Below are 21552 nucleotides of genomic sequence, written 5' to 3'. Positions count from 1 at the left end.
TGGTGAGACCCACCTCACCTCCCAGTGAAACAAACAGCCAGACAGACCAATAAGCACACGACTGAGCGTCAGCCTGACCCGCTGGCATTCTATAAACGAGTATAGTGGGCGGGCGTTGCTATGTAGCAGGGTGGTGTGTATCTAACAATAGCCAGGGATTGGCAGAGCCTGGGCAGAGCGATAGAAGAAGGGTTTGGCAAATTGGGCAGAAAGAAAAAACTGAAGCGACTTGAGCGAATGCATGTGTGTGAGTGCTGGCAAAGAGATCGGATCGCCATCAGGAATTTTTCAAAAGACACGACGAGAGGTGAGTTTCTCCTATTCCTTTATCCACAGACAGAACCGGGCATGACAGTCTTTTTAGTTTTACCTTCCTTTACCGGTACATTACAGGACTGTTACCACCAGGCAGGCATGAGGAGCGTGCTCACCGCGCTACAGTCTAACGGAAAGGGAACGTACATACAGTAGCTATATCAGTGGATGGACTTGGGGCCGCGACACAGATTTATCGTTACACCGATGTTGCCCATGGGAGAAAGGAACGGGGTGCATTATGTGTGTGGCGGTGGAGCTCCTGTGTATATGTGTGTGTGTGTGTGTGTGTGTGTGTGTGTGTGTGTGTGTGTGTGTGTGTGTGTGTGTGTGTGTGTGTGTGTGTGTGTGTGTGCGCGCGTGGACCAGTTGTCTGTCGCTTCAGGGCCAAACGGTATGACTGAAACATTTGGGAATATACAGTTATCATTTGAATGAAATAAACTCCGTGTGTTGATCGCCTGGATGAAAATTGGCAAAAAAATGTCATGGTTAAACTGTTCTGATCTCATGTATAGTCTAGGCTAGATATTACAGAGTGTATCCATTTTAATGCAGACATTTTCATTTATTTAATGTCTTTATGAGAAAGATGTGAAACGAATCATTATGCGTCATGGGGGAACCTTCCGATCCTTCCGGTGTCCCTACCCCATTGAAGTTGACATTTCAAATGGTTAGGTTTGGGTATGGTAAAGCTAGGGGTTAAGATTAGGGTTTAGGGTAGGGACGTCCCAAGGATCCCGTATAGCACGTACGGGGGAGAGAGACAGACAGACACACACAGACAGAGAATAGAGAGACAGAGAGGGGAGAAAAGAGCGAAAGGGGGAGGGAGAGACCGACAGGCTGAAAGAGAAAAAGACTGGACGAAACAGAAAGAGAGGGTAGGCTAGATAAGTGTAGCTGTAGCTGCCTGATTAGTGACAGTGCTTTCACTCAGTTTGACTTGGCACTTTGAATAAATGACACATCAGGAATATCAGGCTAACCAAGAAGACTAGGCTAATCTGGGTTGGGGAAACAACACAGTTTGCATCCCAAATGGCACCCTTTTTCCTATATGGGGGTCTCTGGTCAAAAGTAGTGCACAATATAGGGAATAGTGTTTTTATTTGGGATGTAGCCCCATCTTAGTGTTGTCTCTCTCACCATTGGTCTTGTCTCAATTCTGTTAATGTGCCTGAGTCAACATTGACCTTCGTGCCCCATAAAGGTTTAATGGCATCAATATGTAGAGGAATAAGTGAGATGTGATTGGCTGGCTGGAGGAAAGTGGGATGGGTGCATGTTATGTACAAGTGTAAAACAGTGTAATAATGTTATTATTAGCCTCATCAATGTGATATGAAGAGATGCTGGAGGATGTGGGGGTGTAAAGGGGGTAAGAACGTGGATGTGGTCTCCTGGCTGCATTGTCTCTCACCTGTCAGGTATTTATACCTGACCGACTGTTTAGGGTTGGACACTTTTGCCAGGCCAAGGTTTAATTGTGTGTGTGTGTGTGTTCTCTCTCTGACACACACAGAGGGAGGGAGTATTTCCATCATTTGTTTCTACCCTGAGCTCTCTCCTTCTAGTGTAGTACTGTAGAGAACAGAATACTGGCATCAGAGCTAACCTGACCACTGAAGCAAGAATAATGCTATCAACTATAAATATCTCTCTCTCTCTCTCTCTCTCTCTCTCTCTCTCTCTCTCTCTCTCTCTCTCTCTCTCTCTCTCTCTCTCTCTCTTCTTTTGTAAGTGTTATCCTTTTCTCTCACTTTACTCATCCTATACCTTCTCTCTCTTTCCCTCTACACACACACACACACACACACACACACACACACACACACACACACACACACACACACACACACACACACACACACACACACACACACACACACACACACACACACACACACACACACACACACACACACACACACACAGTGACAGGTAGTGCTGCATTAGCATTTAAATAACCTTTAAATTCCCATCCTGCTGCTGACCTTATGGACCTGTAGTTAAGTCCTCTTGCTCTTCCTTTCTCTCTTTTTGCCTTGCTTAGAGTGTGAATGCGTGAACAGCTGCAGTAGGGATCTCACCTCCTCTCTATATTAATTGAGCTGTTTTCTCTACCTCAGATGACCTCCATTGATAACCATTATCCTCTCAAATACACACACACACACACACACACACACACCCTGCTGTTTTGCCATCTGGTCGGCTGGCGGTGTGGTGAAATGTCTGAGGAGTCTGATAGTTTGGTGTTAAAGGGAAAGTTTGGGTGTTAAATAGATAGGTTGTGTTCCCCTGCTCAGACATTGCTGATGCATGCTAGATCTTACAAAACCTGGATAGGTATTTTACGTATCAGCTAACCATGTATGTTATAGTCTATGACATGGCATGCAACCATTGGTTGATGCATGCAATGTCTGAGCAGCGGAACACAAACTGTCTGGGGTAGGATAGTTTGGGTGTGAGTTTAGTGTTAAAGGAATAGTGTTTCGTTAAACCAAATCAAATTTTATTTGTCACATGCGCCGAATACAACAGGTTTCACCTTACAGTGAAATGCTTACTTACAAGCCCTTAACCCACAATGCAATTTTTATAAAACTAGATAAGTAAAAAATAAAATTAACAAATAATTAAAGAGCAGCAGTAAAATAACAGTAGCGAGGCTATATACAGGGGGTACTGGTAGAGAGCTAATGTGCAGGGGCACCGGGTAGGATAGAGTTAAAGTGACTATGTCCCCTAACCAATGGGATAGTTTGGGTGTTAGTTTAGTGTTAAAGGGATAGTGTTTTATTCAATTGATAGTTTGTTGGCAAAAATGTAGTTTGCTATAGCCAGAATATGGAAGAAGTCCTTATTTGATCTCTCTTTGGCTATCATGCTAGCTGGCTAACTAGTTAGCTGGCTACACCTATGTATTGAAAGACTAGCCAGCAGGTTAGTAGCAGGGTAAAGTGTCTCTGAGAGTTGCTGGCTATTTTACACCTCTCTCTCTCTCTCTCTCTCTAATATAATAATAATAATATATGCCATTTAGCAGACACTTTTATCCAAAGCGACTTACAGTCATGTGTGCATACATTCTACGTATGGGTGGTCCCGGGAATCGAACCCACTACCCTGGCGTTACAAGCGCCATGCTCTACCAACTGAGCTACAGAAGGACCTCTCTCTCTCTCTCTCTCTCTCTCTCTCTCTCTCTCTCTCTCTCTCTCTCTCTCTCTCTCTCTCTCTCTCTCTCTCTCTCTCTCTCTCTCTCTCTCTCTCTCTCTCTCTCTCTCTCTCTCTCTCTCTCTCTCTCTCTCTCTCTCTCTCTCTCTCTCTCTCTCTCTCTCTCTCTCTCTCTCTCTCTCTCTCTCTCTCTCTCTCTCTCTCTCTCAGGAGATCTGCTAACAATCACAGACAGCTCTGCAGCTAGCAATACTCGATGTGCATACAATGCATTTATAAAACCATAACAGTGGTTGGAGTTTAAATATTTACCATTTGAATAGTTAAGGGCCTCCTGCTACCATGCTGAACTACTTTTGTTCTCTAGTTAGGCTAGATACGTTTTTACACACACACACACACACACACACACACACACACACACACACACACACACACACACACACACACACACACACACACACACACACACACACACACACACACACACACACACACACACACACACACACACACTTGTCTAGTTATATCATTCCTTTTCTTGGGGGTGGAGCAGCTCTGGGCTCCCAGCAGGCTTTGCAACATGCATTATTTATGGTGATTGGGTTGGTGGGCAGGGCCAGACAGCTGGTGGGCAGAGACCCTCATACCTGTATGGTTGTGTGTGTGTGTGTGTTCCAGTTCTGTGTTTAATAGTTATCATATGAGGAGTGAGTAGTTCAGTGGTGAGGTCACTGACCAGCCCTCTCCCTGTAGTTTACTCTGGACAGGCACAGGGAGGGGGAGAAGGAGAGAGAGATTATGTGTTGGGTACTTAGACTAGTCAGTGGCTCACAGCTCTCATTCAATTCTCTCTCTCTCACACACCCTTCCCTTTTTTCTCAGAGAAATAGGGTGAGAGAGGGCAAGGGGTAGAGGGGGTAAAATAGAGGGATCAGCTTCAAACACTTTTTAGTGAATAATGGAGCTCCTAGTATTCCTCAGGACTGGCATTGTTCTCTTTCTCTCTGCTTCGCTCCCTTGCTTTCTACTCCTCTATCCATCTCACCCCCTTCCCTCTTCAATGCGTGCATGTGCGCTCGCGCACACACACACACATCTTCAGAGGTAAAGGAGAACGCAGTCAGTGTGAGCGTCTCTCTAGGCACGGTTAAACGAACAGACAGCAGATGTAAAGAGAGCGATGCAAAGGGAGACAGAGAGAAAGAAGATGGATCTTTTTCTTCTTTGTGATTCAAAACAATCGCCTGGTGGAACTCATGATGATGTCATGGTGATGGAGTGTCAAGGAGGAGAGGAAAAGGGGGAGCCACAGTAGAATGTTGGGATGCACCCCACCCTAAGAATCTGCTGGCGACTAGATTCCTGTGATATCTCTAGGCACCCATGGAGAGCCGCGACACACACATACACACACAGTGCATTGATGAAAGGTGAGGAAGGCTAGTCATACATTTGAACACACACACACGCACTAGGATACGCCCTATGAGCACACTGGGAATCTTGACTGTTGTCATCATCAATTCCCGAAACACACACACACAGCCAGAGGAGAGTGTATGTTAAAGTGTATTTGAAAGCCTTCTCAGGTTGACATTTTTAAGACGCCAACATACACTGATTTATCAACACTGGCTGCTGTGTGTGTGTTTTTCTCTTAAGCTGACATTGAGCTCACTTAGAGTTATTAGGAGGACAGACCTCTCACAGTGCCGGGCTGCAAAGCATCTTTGGATTGTAAGCACTTAATGTCCTCCAGTGAAAGAAAGAATGAAGGAAATATACACTACCGTTCAAAAGTTTGGGGTCACTTAGAAATGTCCTTGTTTTTGAACACACACTGGACAGACAAACTCTGCCTAGAAGGCCAGCATCCTGGAGTCGCCTCTTCACTGTTGATGTTGAGACTGGTGTTCTGCAGGTAATGTTTAATGAAGCTGCCGGTTGAGGACTTGTGAGGCATCTGTTTCTCAAACTAGACACTCTAATGCACTTGTCCTCTTGCTCAGTTGTGCACCGGGGCCTCCCACTCCTCTTTCTATTCTGGTTAGAGCCAGTTTGTGCTGTTATGTGAAGGGAGTTGTACACAGCGTTGTACGAGATCTTCAGTTTCTTGGCAATTTCTCGCATGGAATAGCCTTCATTTCTCAGAATAAGAATAGACTGACGAGTTTCAGAAGAAAGTTATTTTTTTCTGGACAGATGCATATCTTCATTCCCGGTTATGTGAAATCCATAGATTAGGGCCTAATTAACTTTAATTTACTGATTTCCTCATATGAACTGTAACTCTGTAAAACCTTTTAAATTGTTGCATTTTTATTTTTGTTCGGTATAGTTTGTTGGTCATGGTGATGTAGTAGGTCGTCATGGTGATTGGTGATGTCATCAGTCGGTCATGGATGAGAGAGTGTTGTTGATTTTCTCTGTTTGGCTTCATTTCCTGCTCTTAGGCGTGAGAGAACACTGCAGTATCATAGACCAGCTGGTACACACACACACAGGGGGTATGTCTCTTGGAATCAATTGTCATCCGTTCTGCATGGTGGAGTGCCTGTAGTGAGATGAGGTGATGTGTGTGTGTGTGTGTGTGAGAGAGAGAGAGGGGGATGGAAATAGAAGGAACGAGAGCAAGAGCTCTCAGGTTTTGGTCTGTGTGAGTTTGGTCATTTGAATTGTGTGTGAATAGAGTGAGAGTCTTCCTGTCACTGTCCATCCATCAACACCGTAACCCCAGGCAACCAGAGGGGGCAGGACAGTGCGCCAGGGCAGTACCACAACCTCTTTTTTTTCTCTTTACCTTCTCTCTCACTGTCTCTCTCTCAATATCTCGCTGTCTCTCACTGCATGTCCAGTTCAGGCTTGGCTTGTTCCCCACTCATGCAAAAATGTACCCCCCCTCCCCTCCCCCTCCACAGCCAGCCAGCAGGCGCTATGCTATGCTGCTCTCTCTCTCTCTAATTGTGTGTTTGGCTATGTCCTCTCTGCCATCTGCTCGGGCCTGTTGTGGGACTCCTGGGAGTGGGACACACACACACACCTTCAAGTTCTCTTTATGAACCCATCTATTTTCAAATAATAAGCATTCTGTCCTCATACATAATATTCATACAGTCATTATTATAATAATCATGTATTTGTATAGTGCTTTTCGATACAAGTAACAAAGTGCTTTACATCATAAAATTATCAAATGAAAGTACTAACAAATAAACAAAGAAACGAGGAAGGACAATAGAAAAAAATGGCACATTTAAGCATATATTGAAGTCCTACATTAAGATCATCTTTTATAAAAGTGTGTCTTCAAGCAGGGATTAAAAAAGAGGCAGTGAATTTGCAAGCCTGAAATCCCCTGGCAGACCATTCCAAAGTCTAGGGGCCCTAATGGCAAATGCTCAGTCTCCTTTAGTTTTCAACCTAGACTTTAGAATGATCAACAGTGTCCTGCCGGAGGATCTCAGGATGATATATAGGATGGGGGCTAAACCGAGTCTAGCCTTAAACATGACTAATAGTGTTAAAATCTATTCTAAAAGTGACTGGTAGCCAGAGAAGCTGACATGGTTACATTTTGGTAGAGCATGGCGCTTGTAACGCCAGGGTAGTGGGTTCGATCCCCGGCACCACCCATACGTAGAATGTATGCACACATGACTGTAAGTCGCTTTGGATAAAAGCGTCTGCTAAATGGCATATATTATTATTATATTATTATATTATTTTCTGGTGCCAGTTGAAAGCCGAGCGAGCATTTTGAAATAACTGTAGACAATGGAGTGACTGATTGACAAAGAGTGTATACAAAGAGTTACAATAAAAGCATGTATAACTTTCTCCAGATCAGTGACCTAGCTATATTTCCTAGACGATAAAAGCACGATTATGTTGTGATTACGTTGATATCTTTTCATGACAATGATGATAATTCTGATCTTTGTTTGGGAATTTAAATAAACCAAGAAGCTAATGTATCAGAGAGAACAGTCTGCTCTCATCTACTTGAAAGACTGAAACCTGGTGTGTGTGTGTGTTTTAAAATATGGTAAAATATGCATTGGAAGCCTCTCTCTCTCTCTGCCCTAGGGGCTGTCTCATTAACATGGTGGGACAGGAATACTATTTGATCTTTTTCTCGCTTTCTTGCTTCCTTTCTTAATTTTTGTCTCTTGATATTGTTCTTTCTTTTGTTGAAAAAAATGTCATCTCACACAAACACACACAAAACGATGAGCGTAGGCTCGATCTGTCTAGTCATTAGCTGCACCATGGGGGGGGGGGGGGGGGTCTCTGTCTCCTCAACTCCCCAGGGATAGTGAGGTCTTTTGGGCTTGGTGTATTGAGGCCTCCCCTCTCTTCACCTGCTGGCTGTGGAGGTTTAGCTAATTCAGCTGATCAGCAGGGAGGAACACCAGCAGGCTAACCCACTGTCTCTGTCAGACAACAAAACAATGTGTGTGTTTTGTACTTTTTAAATTGGTCACAAAAAAAAAATACATTCAGACAGGGGTGAGACAGGGTTGTAATCTGAGTCCAACCCTGTTTGATATCTATAGCGTCAGCTCAGTCAGTGGAAAGCACCAGAGATGCATCTCAAATGACACCCTATTCCCTACATAGCATACTACTTTTGACTAGAGCTCTATGGGCCCTGGTCAAAAGTTGTGCACTGTAAAGGGAATAGAGTGCCATTTGGGACGTAGCTCAAGATGTACCTTCTTATTAGTCTTCTGCTCAGTGTGTGTGTGTGTGTGTGTGTGTGTGTGTGTGTGTGTGTGTGTGTGTGTGTGTGTGTGTGTGTGTGTGTGTGTGTGTGTGTGTGTGTGTGTGTGTGTGTGTGTGTGTGTGTGTGTGTGTGTGTGTGTGTGTGTGTGTGTGTGTGTGTGTGTGTGTGTTAGTAGGGTGATGTGTGATGACAGGGTTGTGTGTATACACTAAAATCTGAGACCTCCCTTGTGTCTGCTCGCCAGAGGAGGATTTAGATGGGGAGAAGGGGGAAGGTGAGACGGGGGAGGATGTGTTTGATGTCTGAAGGAGGGAGGGAAGATGGAAAGAAGGGAGGAGGTGACAAAGGTGCTCTAGAATTACAGAACCATATCAAGTACAGTATGTGTGTGTGATCCACCTTGTGGCCAGCTGCTCTCTTAGTCACCAGAGCTGTGAATGTGAAGAGGTGTGTGATTGTAGACTGTGTGCATTTGTTTATACATCTGTTTAGTGTTTGTGTGAGAAAAATACTATAGTTCCACACTTTCATGACGTGTGTGTGTGTGAGCCACAAACCCCACCTCCTACCCCATGACTCGTTCTGACATCACAGACTGTGACCTCATTAAGACTGGAAGGCAGCAGAACAGAACTCAAGTCCAAACACACACACACACTCTCACATTCTTTCACACATACAACCCCCCCCTGCAGTTAAAGGAGGACTGAGGAGACAGAAGCTGAAGCCAAGATCAGAGTTCCAGCCTGATAGACAGACAGACCTGGGTAAGGCCAGACAGAACCTAGCCACTGCTATTGTAACACAGGCGTCACTGTGTCTAGAAGTGTACTGTAGCTTCCTTCACTGTCCCAGTCCTCTTACTGCGCTCTAACAAGTGGTTCGCAAACGAGAGACCGCCCGCTTGACAACAGCTACACCACCGAAGAGCTAGCAATTCAGCGACAGGAAGGGAGACATTTCAAGCTGTGGCATTGCGGTATACGATATTAACTCTGTCACACTAACCCTGAGGTATGATGAGGTCAGTGTACCAGATGATTACAAATCAGATGTAAATGTCACATTATTTACCATGTGGAAGTTGGTTCATTCCTGCATTGAGACGACATGAACTCTGTTATTCTCCTGTACAGTGGATTAAAGTGAGCTAAAATAAACCAATCTGCTTTGTTCTTTTAGTGCTCCAACTTTCTATCTCAAATGAGTCCTTTTGGACATTTTTTCTTGGTAAGCTCTTCTCTTGACATGAACTCTGTAAAACTGTCCTGTGTGTGTGTCGATAGTTGTTCCCTTTGGTAGACTGTGTCCACCAGAGCATTCACTATAGCAGGTTAGCCTACATCCCCTATGTGAATTACTTTGTGTGTGTAAGAATCTGTGTGTGTGTGTGTGTGCCATTTTTAGATGTTTGTGGTACAACCAGTCATTAGCTTGTTCTTTTCTCTCCTCAGTTCAATGGCTCGTAGAATTAGTTTGTGAGCAGAGGTAGCAGGGTTGTGTGTGTCTTTCTCTTCCTGGATTGTGACTCGGTGGTCAGTGTTTGCAGCATGCACGCACACACTCTGTTACCGGGAAACTGGCCTGGAAATGATACGTGTGTTTCTGGATCAAACAGAATACCAGCTTGTCAACTATGGACTGGTAGCTCTACTACCTGTGTCATGTTAGCTGATAGGCTAGTTGACTAATGCTCTCTCAGCTGATGGGCTAGTGGAATAATGTTCTGTCAGCTAATTGGCTAGAGTACTAATGTTCTGTCAGCTGACAGGCTAGTGGACTGGTGTTGTCAGCTGATTGGCTAAATATTTTGTCAGTTGATTGGCTAGTGGACTAATGTCATGTTAGTTGATAGGCTGGTAGACTGGTAATGTTCTGTGACCTAATGTTGATTGGTTGTTCCAGGAGCAGCCGGCGTGTAATTGGTGAAGATGTCTGATAATGGGGACATTGAGGACAAGCCCCCAGCCCCGCCCATGAGGAACACCAGCACTCTGATTGGCTCTTGCAGCAAAGATCCCGCCCCCCATGGCTCCAAGCCCCTCCCCCCCAACCCAGAGGACAGGAAGAAGAAAGATCGCTCCATCAGGTCCATCCTGACAGGAGGAGGAGACAAGAGTGAGTCCTGTGTGCGCGTGCACAATGAAGGGAGGTAACCAGGGGGAAGACAGACATCCAAATCCCCCAGGATTCCTTGCGCTAGCTTGCATGGTTAGCCTTCCCATGAGCCTCTCCTCTCTCCCTTTCTCTCCTAATTTTATCTCTCTCTTTATCTCTCTCATAGCCAACAAGAAGAAGGAGCGTCCAGAGATCTCTCTGCCTTCTGATTTTGAACACACCATCCATGTGGGCTTCGATGCGGTCACTGGAGAGTTCACAGTGAGTCCATGTACTCTACATCTATGCTCTACTAGGGTCTGTCTACATGCTCGAGATCTAGGTTCTGTATCTAGTAGGGTGTTTAACAATGATTCAGTTGATCAACTATGGCCTGTGTAGAATAGTGGGGATCCTCAGAGGAGGATGGTGAGGACCATCCTCCTCCGTGAATGTCATATTTTTTTTTTTAAACACACCTGCTCCCCATTCACACCTGAGACCTTGTAACACTAACGAGTCACATGACACCGGGGAGGGAAAATGGCGAATTGGGCCCAATTTGGACATTTTCACTTAGGGGTGTACTCACTTTTGTTGACAGCGGTTTAGACATTAATGGCTGTGTGTTGAGTTATTTTGAGGGGACAGCAAATTTACACTGTCATACAAGCTGTACACTCACTACTTTACATTGTAGCAAAGTGTAATTTCTTCAGTGTTGTCACATGAAAAGATATACAAATATTCAAATATTTACAAAAATGTGAGGGGTGTACTCACTTTTGTGATATACTATATACACTGCTCAAAAAAATTAAGGGAACACTAAAATAACACATCCTAGATCTGAATTAATTAAATATTCTTATTAAATACTTTTTTCTTTACATAGTTGAATGTGCTGACAACAATCACACAAAAATGATCAATGGAAATCAAATGTATCAACCCATCGAGGTCTGGATTTGGAGACACTCAAAATTAAAGTGGAAAACCACACTACAGGCTGATCCAACTTTGATGTAATGTCCTTAAAACAAGTAAAAATGAGGCTCAGTAGCGTGCGTGGCCTCCACGTGCCTGTATGACCTCCCTACAACGCCTGGGCATGCTCCTGATGAGCTGTCCAGGAGTTGGCGGATGCTTTAGTCCAGGTCTGGGAGGAGATCCCTCAGGAGACCATCTGCCACCTCATCAGGAGCATGCCCAGGCGTTTTAGGGAGGATTTGCATTTTAATGAGGGAAATAAGTATTTGACCCCCCCCCCCTCAATCAGAAAGATTTCTGGCTCCCAGGTGTCTTTTATGTAGGTAACGAGCTGAGATTAGGAGAACACTCTTAAAGGGAGTGCTCCTAATATCAGTTTGTTACCTGTATAAAAGACACCTGTCCACAGGAGCAATCAATCAATCAGATTCCAAACTCTCCACCATGGCCAAGACCAAAGAGCTCTCCAAGGATGTCAGGGACAAGATTATAGACCTACACAAGGCTAGAATGGGCTACAAGACCATCACCAAGCAGCTTGGTGAGAAGGTGACAACAGTTGGTGTGATTATTCGCAAATCTCCCTCAGCCTGGGGCTCCTTGCAAGATCTCACCTTGTGGAGTTGCAATGATCATGAGAACGGTGAGGAATCAGCCCAGAACTACACAGGAGGATCTTGTCAATGATCTCAAGGCAGCTGGGACCATAGTCACCAAGAAAACAATTGGTAACACACTACGCCGTGAAGGACTGAATTCCTGCAGGGCCCGCAAGGTCCCCCTGCTTGAGAAAGCACATATACATGGAGCTCTTTGGCATCAACTCAACTCGCCGTGTTTGGAGGAGGAGAAATGCTGCCTATGACCCTAGGAATCACCATCCCCACCGTCAAACATGGAGGTGGAAACATTATGCTTTGGGGGTGTTTTTCTGCTAAGAGGACAGGACAACTTCACTGCATCAAAGGGACGATGGACGGGGCTATGTACCATCAAACAAAATCTTGGGTGAGAATTTCCTTCCCTCAGCCAGGGCATTAACAATGGATCGGGGATGGGTATTCCAGCATGACAATGACACAAAACACATGGCCAAGGCAACAAAGGAGTGGCTCAAGAAGAAGCACATTAAGGTCCTGGAGTGGCCTAGCCAGTCTTCAGACCTTAATCCCATAGAAAATCTTTGGAGGGAGCTGAAGGTTCGAGTTGCCAAACGTCAGCCTCGGAAACTTAATGACTTGGAGAAGATCTGCAAAGAGGACTGGGACAAAATCCCTCCTGAGATGTGTGCAAACCTGGTGGCCAACTACAAGAAACGTCTGACCTCTGTGATTGCCAACAAGGGTTTTGCCACCAAGTACTAAGTCATGTTTTGCAAAAGGGTCAAATACTTATTTCCCTCATTAAAATGCAAATCAATTTATAACATTTTTGACATGCATTTTTCTGGATTTTTGTTGTTGTTATTCTGTCTCTCGCTGTTCACATAAACCACCATTAAAATTATAGAGGGATCATTTCTTTGTCAGTGGGCAAATGTACAAAATCAGCAGGGGATCAAATACTTTTTTCCCTCACTGTGTATATATTAATATATTAATGCACTACTTTTGACTAGAGTCCTATGGGCCCTTGTCAAAATGTGTGCACTTTATAGGGAATATGGAACTATTTCAGACGCATCCACTCTATTTCACTATTACCCTCAATGCCTCTTGCTCCCTCTCTGTCTGTCATAGGGGGAGATCTTAAGAGGAATGGAGCGAGTGAGTAGAGGGAGAGGGAAGCAGAGTGGGGGATGATACTGTAGGATGGAGATATGACCCAGTTCTCTGACCACTGCAGACACGACATCTCTCTCTTGTTACTAACATTGCGTGTGTAGGGCATGCCGGAGCAATGGGCTCGGTTACTCCAGACCTCTAACATCACTAAGCTGGAACAGAAGAAGAATCCTCAGGCTGTCCTTGATGTTCTCAAATTCTATGACTCCAAGGAGACCAACAACAGCCAGAAATACATGAGCTTTACAGGTACACACACACTCACATGTATACACACACACACACACACACTCACACTCACATGTATACACACACACACACACACACACACACACACACACACACACACACACACACACACACACACACACACACACACACACACACACACACACACACACACACACACACACACACACACACACACACACACACACACACACACACACACACACACACACACACACACACACTATTTGTCAGAACACGCACACTATTTGTCTTGTTTTCTCCTCCTTTATCCTGTTTTCCTTCTCCTCTACAGACAAGAGTTCAGACAACTACAGCTGTTCTAACACTGCCGTAAGTCTCCTGACACACCCTATTTCATTTCACATTTTGTATTTAACCTTTATTTAACTAGGCAAGTCAGTTAAGAACAAATACTTATTTACAATGACGGCCTACCCCAGCCAAACCCGGACGACGCTGGGCCAATTCTGTGCTGCCCTACGGGACTCCCAATCATGGCCGGATGTGATACAGCCTGGATTCGAACCAGGGACTGTTGTGACAGCACTGAGATACAGTGCCTTAGAGTGCTGCGCCACCTGGGTGCCCCTAATCATATATAGTGCACAACTGAGCTAAACGACTACCGCCCTGTAGCACTCACTTCCGTCATCATGAAGTGCTTTGAGAGACTAGTCAAGGACCATATCACCTCCACCCTACCTGACACCCTAGACACACTCCAATTTTCTTACCGCCCAAATAGGTCCACAGACGATGCAATCTCAACCACACTGAACACTGCCCTAACCCATCTGGACAAGAGGAATACCTATGTGAGAATGCTGTTCATCGACTACAGCTCGGCATTTAACACCATAGTACCCTCCAAGCTCGTCATCAAGCTCGAGACCCTGGGTCTCGACCCCGCCCTGTGCAACTGGGTACTGGACTTCCTGACGGGCCGCCCCCAGGTGGTGAGGGTAGGCAACAACATCTCCACGCCGCTGATCCTCAACACTGGGGCCCCACAAGGGTGCGTTCTGAGCCCTCTCCTGTACTCCCTGTTCACCCACGACTGCGTGGCCACGCACGCCTCCAACTCAATCATCAAGTTTGAGGACGACACAAAAGTGGTAGGCTTGATTACCAACAACGACGAGACAGCCTACAGGGAGGAGGTGAGGGCCCTCGGAGTGTGGTGTCAGGAAAATAACCTCACACTCAACGTCAACAAAACTAAGGAGATGATTGTGGACTTCAGGAAACAGCAGAGGGAACACCCCCTTATCCACATCGATGGAACAGTAGTGGAGAGGGTAGTAAGTTTTAAGTTCCTCGGCGTACACATCACAGACAAACTGAATTGGTCCACCCACACAGACCGCCTCTTCAACCTCAGGAGGCTGAAGAAATTTGGCATGTCACCAAAAGCACTCACAAACTTCTACAGATGCACAATCGAGAGCAACCTGGCGGGCTGTATCACTGCCTGGTACGGCAACTGCTCCGCCCACAACCGTAAGGCTCTCCAGAGGGTAGTGAGGTCTGCACAACGCATCACCGGGGGCAAACTACCTGCCCTCCAGAACACCTACTCCACCCGATGTCACAGGAAGGCCATAAAGATCATCAAGGACAACAACCACCGAGCCACTGCCTGTTCACCCCGCTATCATCCAGAAGGCGAGGTCAGTACAGGTGCATCAAAGCTGGGACCGAGAGACTGAAAACAGCTTCTATCTCAAGGCCATCAGACTGTTAAACAGCCACCACTAACATTGAGTGGCTGCTGCCAACACACTGACTCAACTCCAGCCACTTTAATAATGGGAATTGATGGGAAATTATGTAAAATATATCACTAGCCACAATGCTACCTAATATAATGTTGACATACCCTACATTATTCATCTCATATATATACGTATATACTGTACTCTATATCATCTACTGCATCTTTATGTAATACATGTATCACTAGCCACTTTAACTATGCCACTTTGTTTACATACTCATCTCATATGTATATACTGTACTCGATACCATCTACTGTATCTTGCCTATGCCGCTCTGTACCATCACTCATTCATATATCTTTATGTACATATTCTTTATCCCCTTACACTTGTGTCTATAAGGTAGTAGTTTTGGAATTGTTAGATAGATTACTTGTTGGTTATTACTGCATTGTCGGAACTAGAAGCACAAGCATTTTGCTACTCTCACATTAACATCTGCTAACCATGTGTATGTGACAAATACAATTAGATTTGATTTGACTTTTGATCAGGGCCCATCACCACAATTCTATCCAGAGCCCTATGAGCCATGGTAGGGCACTATATAAGGAATAGGGTGCATTTTGATAGGAACATATCTCAACTATCAATGTGTGTTTAGAGCATCTGCCATAGATGAAGAATGGCAAAAAGGATTGGAGGGTAGAGAAAAACGGGATAAACAGAGAGAATGAGAGGATAAGAGATGGTGGAAGAGAGAGCAGAGGACAAAATGGAGAGGTGTGCCAATCAACATTCCCTGGCTCTACTTCTCCCTCTCTCTTTACCTCTCCATCCCTCATTCTCTCCCTTTGTCTGCACTGTCTGTGAATCCGTATATTTTCCTCCATTCACCTTCTCTATCTGCCTGGCTGTCAGTCAGTCAGAAGGAGAAGAAAGGGGGAGATGGAGAAGGAGTGAGTATTAACAGGAAAAGAAAGTGAGCTAACTGAAAGTGATGTTACATCCTCTTCAGAGCTCCAAGGCTGTGTCAGAGACGCCTGCCATAGCAACCGTATCTGAGGACGAGGAAGATGAGGCCACGCCCCCTCCTGTTGTCGCTCCCCGACCAGAACACACCAAATCAGTAAGACATACGCCACACACATACACTCAGCCCCCTGGCTCCAGACAAGGTAAATAAAGTCACACTATCCTTGTGCTGCTCCTCACTAACAGACTCAGCATTGTGTGTGTGTGTGTGTGTGTGTGTGTGTGTGTGTGTGTGTGTGTGTGTGTGTGTGTGTGTGTGTGTGTGTGTGTGTGTGTGTGTGTGTGTGTGTGTGTGTGTGTGTGTGTGTGTGTGTGTGTGTGTGTGTGTGTGTGACGATCATGGGCGGCAGCAGGGGGCTGAATTTAGATACTAAACTCACACTGCCTCTCTGTTGTCACAGAAAACACACACACACACACACACACACACACACACACACACACACACACACACACACACACACACACACACACACACACACCAGAGAAATCCCCTAGAGAAGTCTGTTCTCTGATTGGCTGAGAGGGGGTCTTTTCTTTCGGTCCGAACTGAAGTGGCGTCTCAGACAGGGCTACTGCCATGGCGCCACTGTTGCCACGGTGATTTAGCAGCTTAGCGCACCTGACTGGGACACACAGACACAGTAAAATAAGGAACAGTAACTGTAACTGAGTTGGTTTGGTGGACCACCAATTGCATAAGCTATAGCTCAGAAGGCTAACGTTGTCCTTCTCTCTCCCTTCTTTCACACTCTCCCTCCCGCCCTCCCTTCCTCCCTCCCTCCTCCTCTCTCCTTCTCTCTTTCTCCTCAGATATACACTCGTTCTGTGATAGATCCCCTCCCAGCTCCTCCCACCAGAGACGTTGCCACTTCGCCTATCTCCCCCCCACCTCCGGAGGGCGCCACCTCCGCCATCACACCCCCCACTAGCCCCACCCCTAGTCCTGCTCCTGGCCCCTCCCTGCCACGCCCCGCAGACAAAACACGCAAGAAGAAGATGTCTGATGAAGAGATACTGGAGAAACTGCGTAAGTAACGCATGCACAGACACACACAGCTAGTCTGACAGTTGCAATAGAAGTAAACTGCACTGGCTGCTGGTTTCAGATCCCTTGTACTATCTCCTGTCATTGTTCCGTAAGATACTCTGTAGTGATGAATGGTGTGTGTACTCTGTAATCCATTGGATGAGGTGTGTGTGTGTGTATAACTAGTTCAACTATATCATCCTATGATGCTCCATGCCTCAGATGTACTCAGGTCTCCCTCTACTGGTAAGAAACAATACTGTCACTCAGACATCCTCCTACCCTCCTACCCTCCCATCCAACCCTGGCATCTGATTGGTCCTCTTCTCTCTCTACTGTCCAATCTCCTGGAGTTACTGAGTGATTCTGTTAAATTGAGCATCTGACAGTCTCACCTCCAACTGTGGACCTAACAAGATGTTCTGTCTGTTACTGTCTCTTTTTCTCTCCTCCTCTTCCTCTCTCACCATCTGTCTGAGTCCGACCAGCATGTCTTTGACCTGACCCTGACAGCCGTGGTCCTACAGTGGTTTTAAAGTGGAATCTCTGAGAGTCTCTGTACTGTAATGGTCCCACTTCTGCCTCTATGCCTCTTCTCTGTTTCCCTGTCTGTCTGTCTGTCTGTCTGTCTGTCTGTCTGTCTGTCTGTCTGTCTGTCTGTCTGTCTGTCTGTCTGTCTGTCTGTCTGTCTGTCTGTCTGTCTGTCTGTCTGTCTGTGTCTGTGTCTGTGTCTGTGTCTGTGTCTGTGTCTGACTCTGTCTTTCTGTTTCATTTATCAAATCAAATCAAATTTATTTATATAGCCCTTCGTACATCAGCTGATATCTCAAAGTGCTGTACAGAAACCCAGCCTAAAACCCCAAACAGCAAGCAATGCAGGTGTAGAAGCACGGTGGCGAGGAAAAACTCCCTAGAAAGGCCAAAACCTAGGAAGAAACCTAGAAAGGAACCAGGCTATTTATTAACCTCACTTCTTTCCCTTCCTCCCTCCTCTCAGGGAGTATAGTCAGTGTGGGAGACCCCAAGAAGAAATACACGCGCTTTGAGAAGATCGGACAGGGGTGAGTCTACACTACACACACACACACACACACACACACACACACACACACACACACACACACACACACACACACACACACACACACACACACACACACACACACACACACACACACACACACACACACACACACACACACACACACACACACTTCACTTCTTTACTTCTTTACTTTGAAATGAAAGAAGTCTCTCTCCCCTCCTCTCTTTCCTTCTCCCTCCAGTGCATCAGGTACGGTATATACAGCCATAGACATCGCTACAGGCCAGGAGGTGGCCATTAAACAGATGAACCTGCAGCAGCAGCCGAAGAAGGAGCTCATCATCAACGAGATCCTGGTCATGAGGGAAAACAAGAACCCCAACATTGTTAACTACCTGGACAGGTGAGACACACACACACATCGTTTACTAGACAGGTGAGACACGCTTACAAACACACACACTCCTAAACGCACACATTGACATGTAAACACACATATTAGTTGTGAGGACTAGATATCTTCATCTTGTCTTTCGGCTTCTTCTTTTTCACACACAGACACACCCTAACCGTCCCTCACATCATCTATCTTCCCCTTACCATTGACGAACTGGTACAGTGGTGATATTTGATGTTACCATGGTAACATGGGCGTGGTTGTTGTGTTTCTGTAGTTACCTGGTGGGGGAGGAACTATGGGTAGTGATGGAGTATCTGGCTGGAGGTTCTCTGACTGACGTTGTCACGGAAACATGTATGGACGAGGCTCAGATCGCTGCTGTGTGTCGGGAGGTCAGTGCTGCTTTGTGTGTGTGTGTGTGTGTGTGTGTGTGTGTGTGTGTGTGTGTGTGTGTGTGTGTGTGTGTGTGTGTGTGTGTGTGTGTGTGTGTGTGTGTGTGTGTGTGTGTGTGTGTGTGTGTGTGTGTGTGTGTGTGTGTGTGTGTGTGTGTACATGGCTTGTCGGCCTGCTTTCTAATTCAGAAAGTGATGCCTTAAGCACTTTTGTACATCTCTCTCTCTCTCTCTCTCTCTCTCTCTCTCTCTCTCTCTCCAGTGTCTGCAGGCCTTGGAGTTCCTCCATTCTAACCAGGTGATCCATCGCGACATCAAGAGTGACAACATCCTTCTGGGAATAGACGGATCAGTGAAACTCAGTATGTAACACACTTACGGGTTGGAGATGGGGGCATTAATGTGCAGTGTCTCCATTTGACCAGCAGAGGGAGCTCATAGTCTGTGTTCTAATGCAGCACTACCACTGTGCCATTGCATATTTAGTCTTATATGTGCATTAGAGTGCAATGTCCTATTCTAACATGTGTGTTCTCTCTCTCCTCTCTAGCTGACTTTGGGTTCTGTGCCCAGATCACTCCAGAGCAGAGTAAGAGGAGCACCATGGTGGGGACTCCCTATTGGATGGCTCCAGAGGTGGTGACCAGGAAGGCTTACGGTCCTAAAGTTGACATCTGGTCTCTAGGCATCATGGCTATAGAGATGGTGGAGGGAGAACCCCCTTACCTCAATGAGAACCCACTCAGGGTAAGAGGTAGAGAGAGAGCGAATGTGTGTGTGTCTCTCTGTCTTTGTGTGCCTATAACGGCCCCTGTATGTCCTGTCCTATCTCCTAGGCGTTGTATCTGATTGCGACCAACGGGACTCCAGAGCTTCAGAACCCAGAGAAACTGTCCTCAGTCTTCAGAGACTTCCTCACCTGTTGCCTGGAGATGGATGTGGAGAAGAGAGGGAGCGCTAATGACCTACTACAGGTAGAGAGAGAGAGAGAGAGAGAGAGAGAGAGAGAGAGAGAGAGAGAGAGAGAGAGAGAGAGAGAGAGAGAGAGAGAGAGAGAGAGAAGCATAAGGTTGGTTTCTGCATCAAACCACATGACTAGTTTTACCACTAATAAAACTAAACCCATCTTTCCTCTCCTCGTTTTCCTCTCTTCTCTCCTCCTCCTCCACAGCACCAGTTCCTGAAGGTGGCCAAGCCTTTATCCAGTCTGACTCCTCTCATCCTGGCAGCCAAAGAAGCAGCCAAGGCTAACCGCTAACCTGCTAGATGCTAGCACAATGGATTCCCCCCCCCCCTCTCGCCTATGGACCCAGACAGGGGGTGTTTCAGGGTGTCCCATCCCCCTCAAACCCTTGACCTATCATGGTGACTGTGGGAAGGACGCTCTTACTGATGTCATTGCTGGTACAAATACACTGATTGGATTGGAGAAAAGTTCCAGGCCCAAAGACTCATGGGAATTGTAGTTTCAGCAGGAAAGTGTCTGAACTCTCAACAGACAGTGGCTCTGGACTGGATCTGATCTGACCTTTGAACTGTTTGTTTGTTTATGTCTGACTGTTATTTTCATGTGTTTAGGTGTTTTGTTTTGGGGAGAAGTGATTGGTTGATTACAGTGTAAGGAAGAGACGCAAAGTGGTACTGTTATTGTTTAAGTCCCAAACGGCACCATAGACCCTAAATAGTGCACTACTTTTGTCAAAAATAGGGTGCCATTTGGGACAGTCTTTCAGTCTGATCAAACGTATCTCCTTATCTCTTCTCCTCTCTCCCTCTCTCTCTCTGTCTAGCTGACTGACGCATGACACCTTTTTATGGAATGTCTCAAATCATAATAATAATAATACAAATGGTGATGATGATGATAATGATGGTACATGAAGGATGCCTGTGTATGATACAGTATAGAAGAACATATCTAAATCCTATTTTTCCAGTACAATCGGTATGGTACAATGTTGGACTGGTACTAGTCCCAAACTTCTGAAGAGAGTATGTACATTACATGTGAAAAAACTGCATAAAAACCCAACTAAAACAACCAGAAAAATATTGTCTGCTTTCTTTGTTTAGCAACGTGTTTTTCTTTATTCAGATGGAGTTGAAGAATACCAAGGTACCAATAAGAAGTATACTTTCTACCAGGAGGTTTGTTCTGTTTTTAAAATGTAGCGTTAACTAAACCTCGGCCTTAAACTGTCACCGGTGGAAGAGTTCTAGCAGACAGTTGGACAACCTCTAGTCTCTAGTGCTCTGCACGCTCCTCTAGTGCTCTACACGCTCCTCTAGTGCTCTGCACGCTCCTCTAGTGCTCTGCACGCTCCTCTAGTGCTCTGCACGCTCCTCTAGTGCTCTGCACGCTCCTCTAGTGCTCTGTACGCTCCTCTAGTGCTCTGCACGCTCCTCTAGTGCTCTACACGCTCCTCTAGTGCTCTACACGCTCCTCTAGTGCTCTGCACGCTCCTCTAGTGCTCTGCACGCTCCTCTGGTGCTCTGCACGCTCCTCTGGTGCTCTACACGCTTCTCTAGTGCTCTACACGCTCCTCTAGTGCTCTACACGCTCCTCTAGTGCTCTA

At 45.8% G+C, this 21552-nt stretch overlaps 1 protein-coding gene across 4 annotated transcripts; it reads left to right on the top strand.

Annotated features, from left to right (window-relative positions):
* The first annotated feature begins 138 nt into the window (after positions 1-138).
* Positions 139-21016, top strand: LOC124006080 (serine/threonine-protein kinase PAK 1-like). 4 transcript variants are annotated; one of them, XM_046315841.1, is made up of 16 exons: positions 139-307; positions 9416-9463; positions 10139-10351; positions 10518-10612; positions 13206-13353; positions 13649-13686; positions 16093-16203; positions 16923-17139; positions 17362-17385; positions 18137-18200; positions 18426-18587; positions 18859-18976; positions 19239-19338; positions 19527-19723; positions 19813-19950; positions 20148-21016. In XM_046315841.1, exons 3-16 carry the CDS (start codon positions 10165-10167, stop codon positions 20232-20234), a joined length of 1686 nt encoding a protein of 561 aa, XP_046171797.1. In that variant the 5' UTR covers positions 139-307; positions 9416-9463; positions 10139-10164; the 3' UTR covers positions 20235-21016. The 4 variants fall into 4 exon arrangements, with proteins under 4 accessions (XP_046171797.1, XP_046171798.1, XP_046171796.1 ...); XM_046315842.1 differs by lacking the exon at positions 9416-9463 and having other exon boundaries at positions 10145-10351; XM_046315840.1 differs by lacking the exon at positions 9416-9463.
* The last annotated feature ends 536 nt before the right edge of the window (positions 21017-21552 follow it).

This window comes from Oncorhynchus gorbuscha, linkage group LG19, assembly GCF_021184085.1.
Source record: "Oncorhynchus gorbuscha isolate QuinsamMale2020 ecotype Even-year linkage group LG19, OgorEven_v1.0, whole genome shotgun sequence".
NCBI classification, from domain to species: Eukaryota; Metazoa; Chordata; class Actinopteri; order Salmoniformes; family Salmonidae; genus Oncorhynchus; species Oncorhynchus gorbuscha.
The sequence above is the reverse complement of the archived record's forward strand: the minus strand, read 5'-3'. Positions and strand labels throughout refer to the sequence as shown.

What these genes read in the sequence shown, in the direction of transcription:
- LOC124006080 (XM_046315842.1), top strand. Translation starts at nt 10,165, where the DNA reads ATGTCTGATAATGGGGACATTGAGGACAAGCCCCCAGCCCCGCCCATG. An exon ending in GACAGGAGGAGGAGACAAGA is followed by an intron (nt 10,352 to 10,517) that starts GTGAGTCCTGTG and finishes TCTCTCTCATAG; the next exon opens with CCAACAAGAAGAAGGAGCGT. An exon ending in AGAGATACTGGAGAAACTGC is followed by an intron (nt 17,140 to 17,361) that starts GTAAGTAACGCA and finishes TCCATGCCTCAG; the next exon opens with ATGTACTCAGGTCTCCCTCT.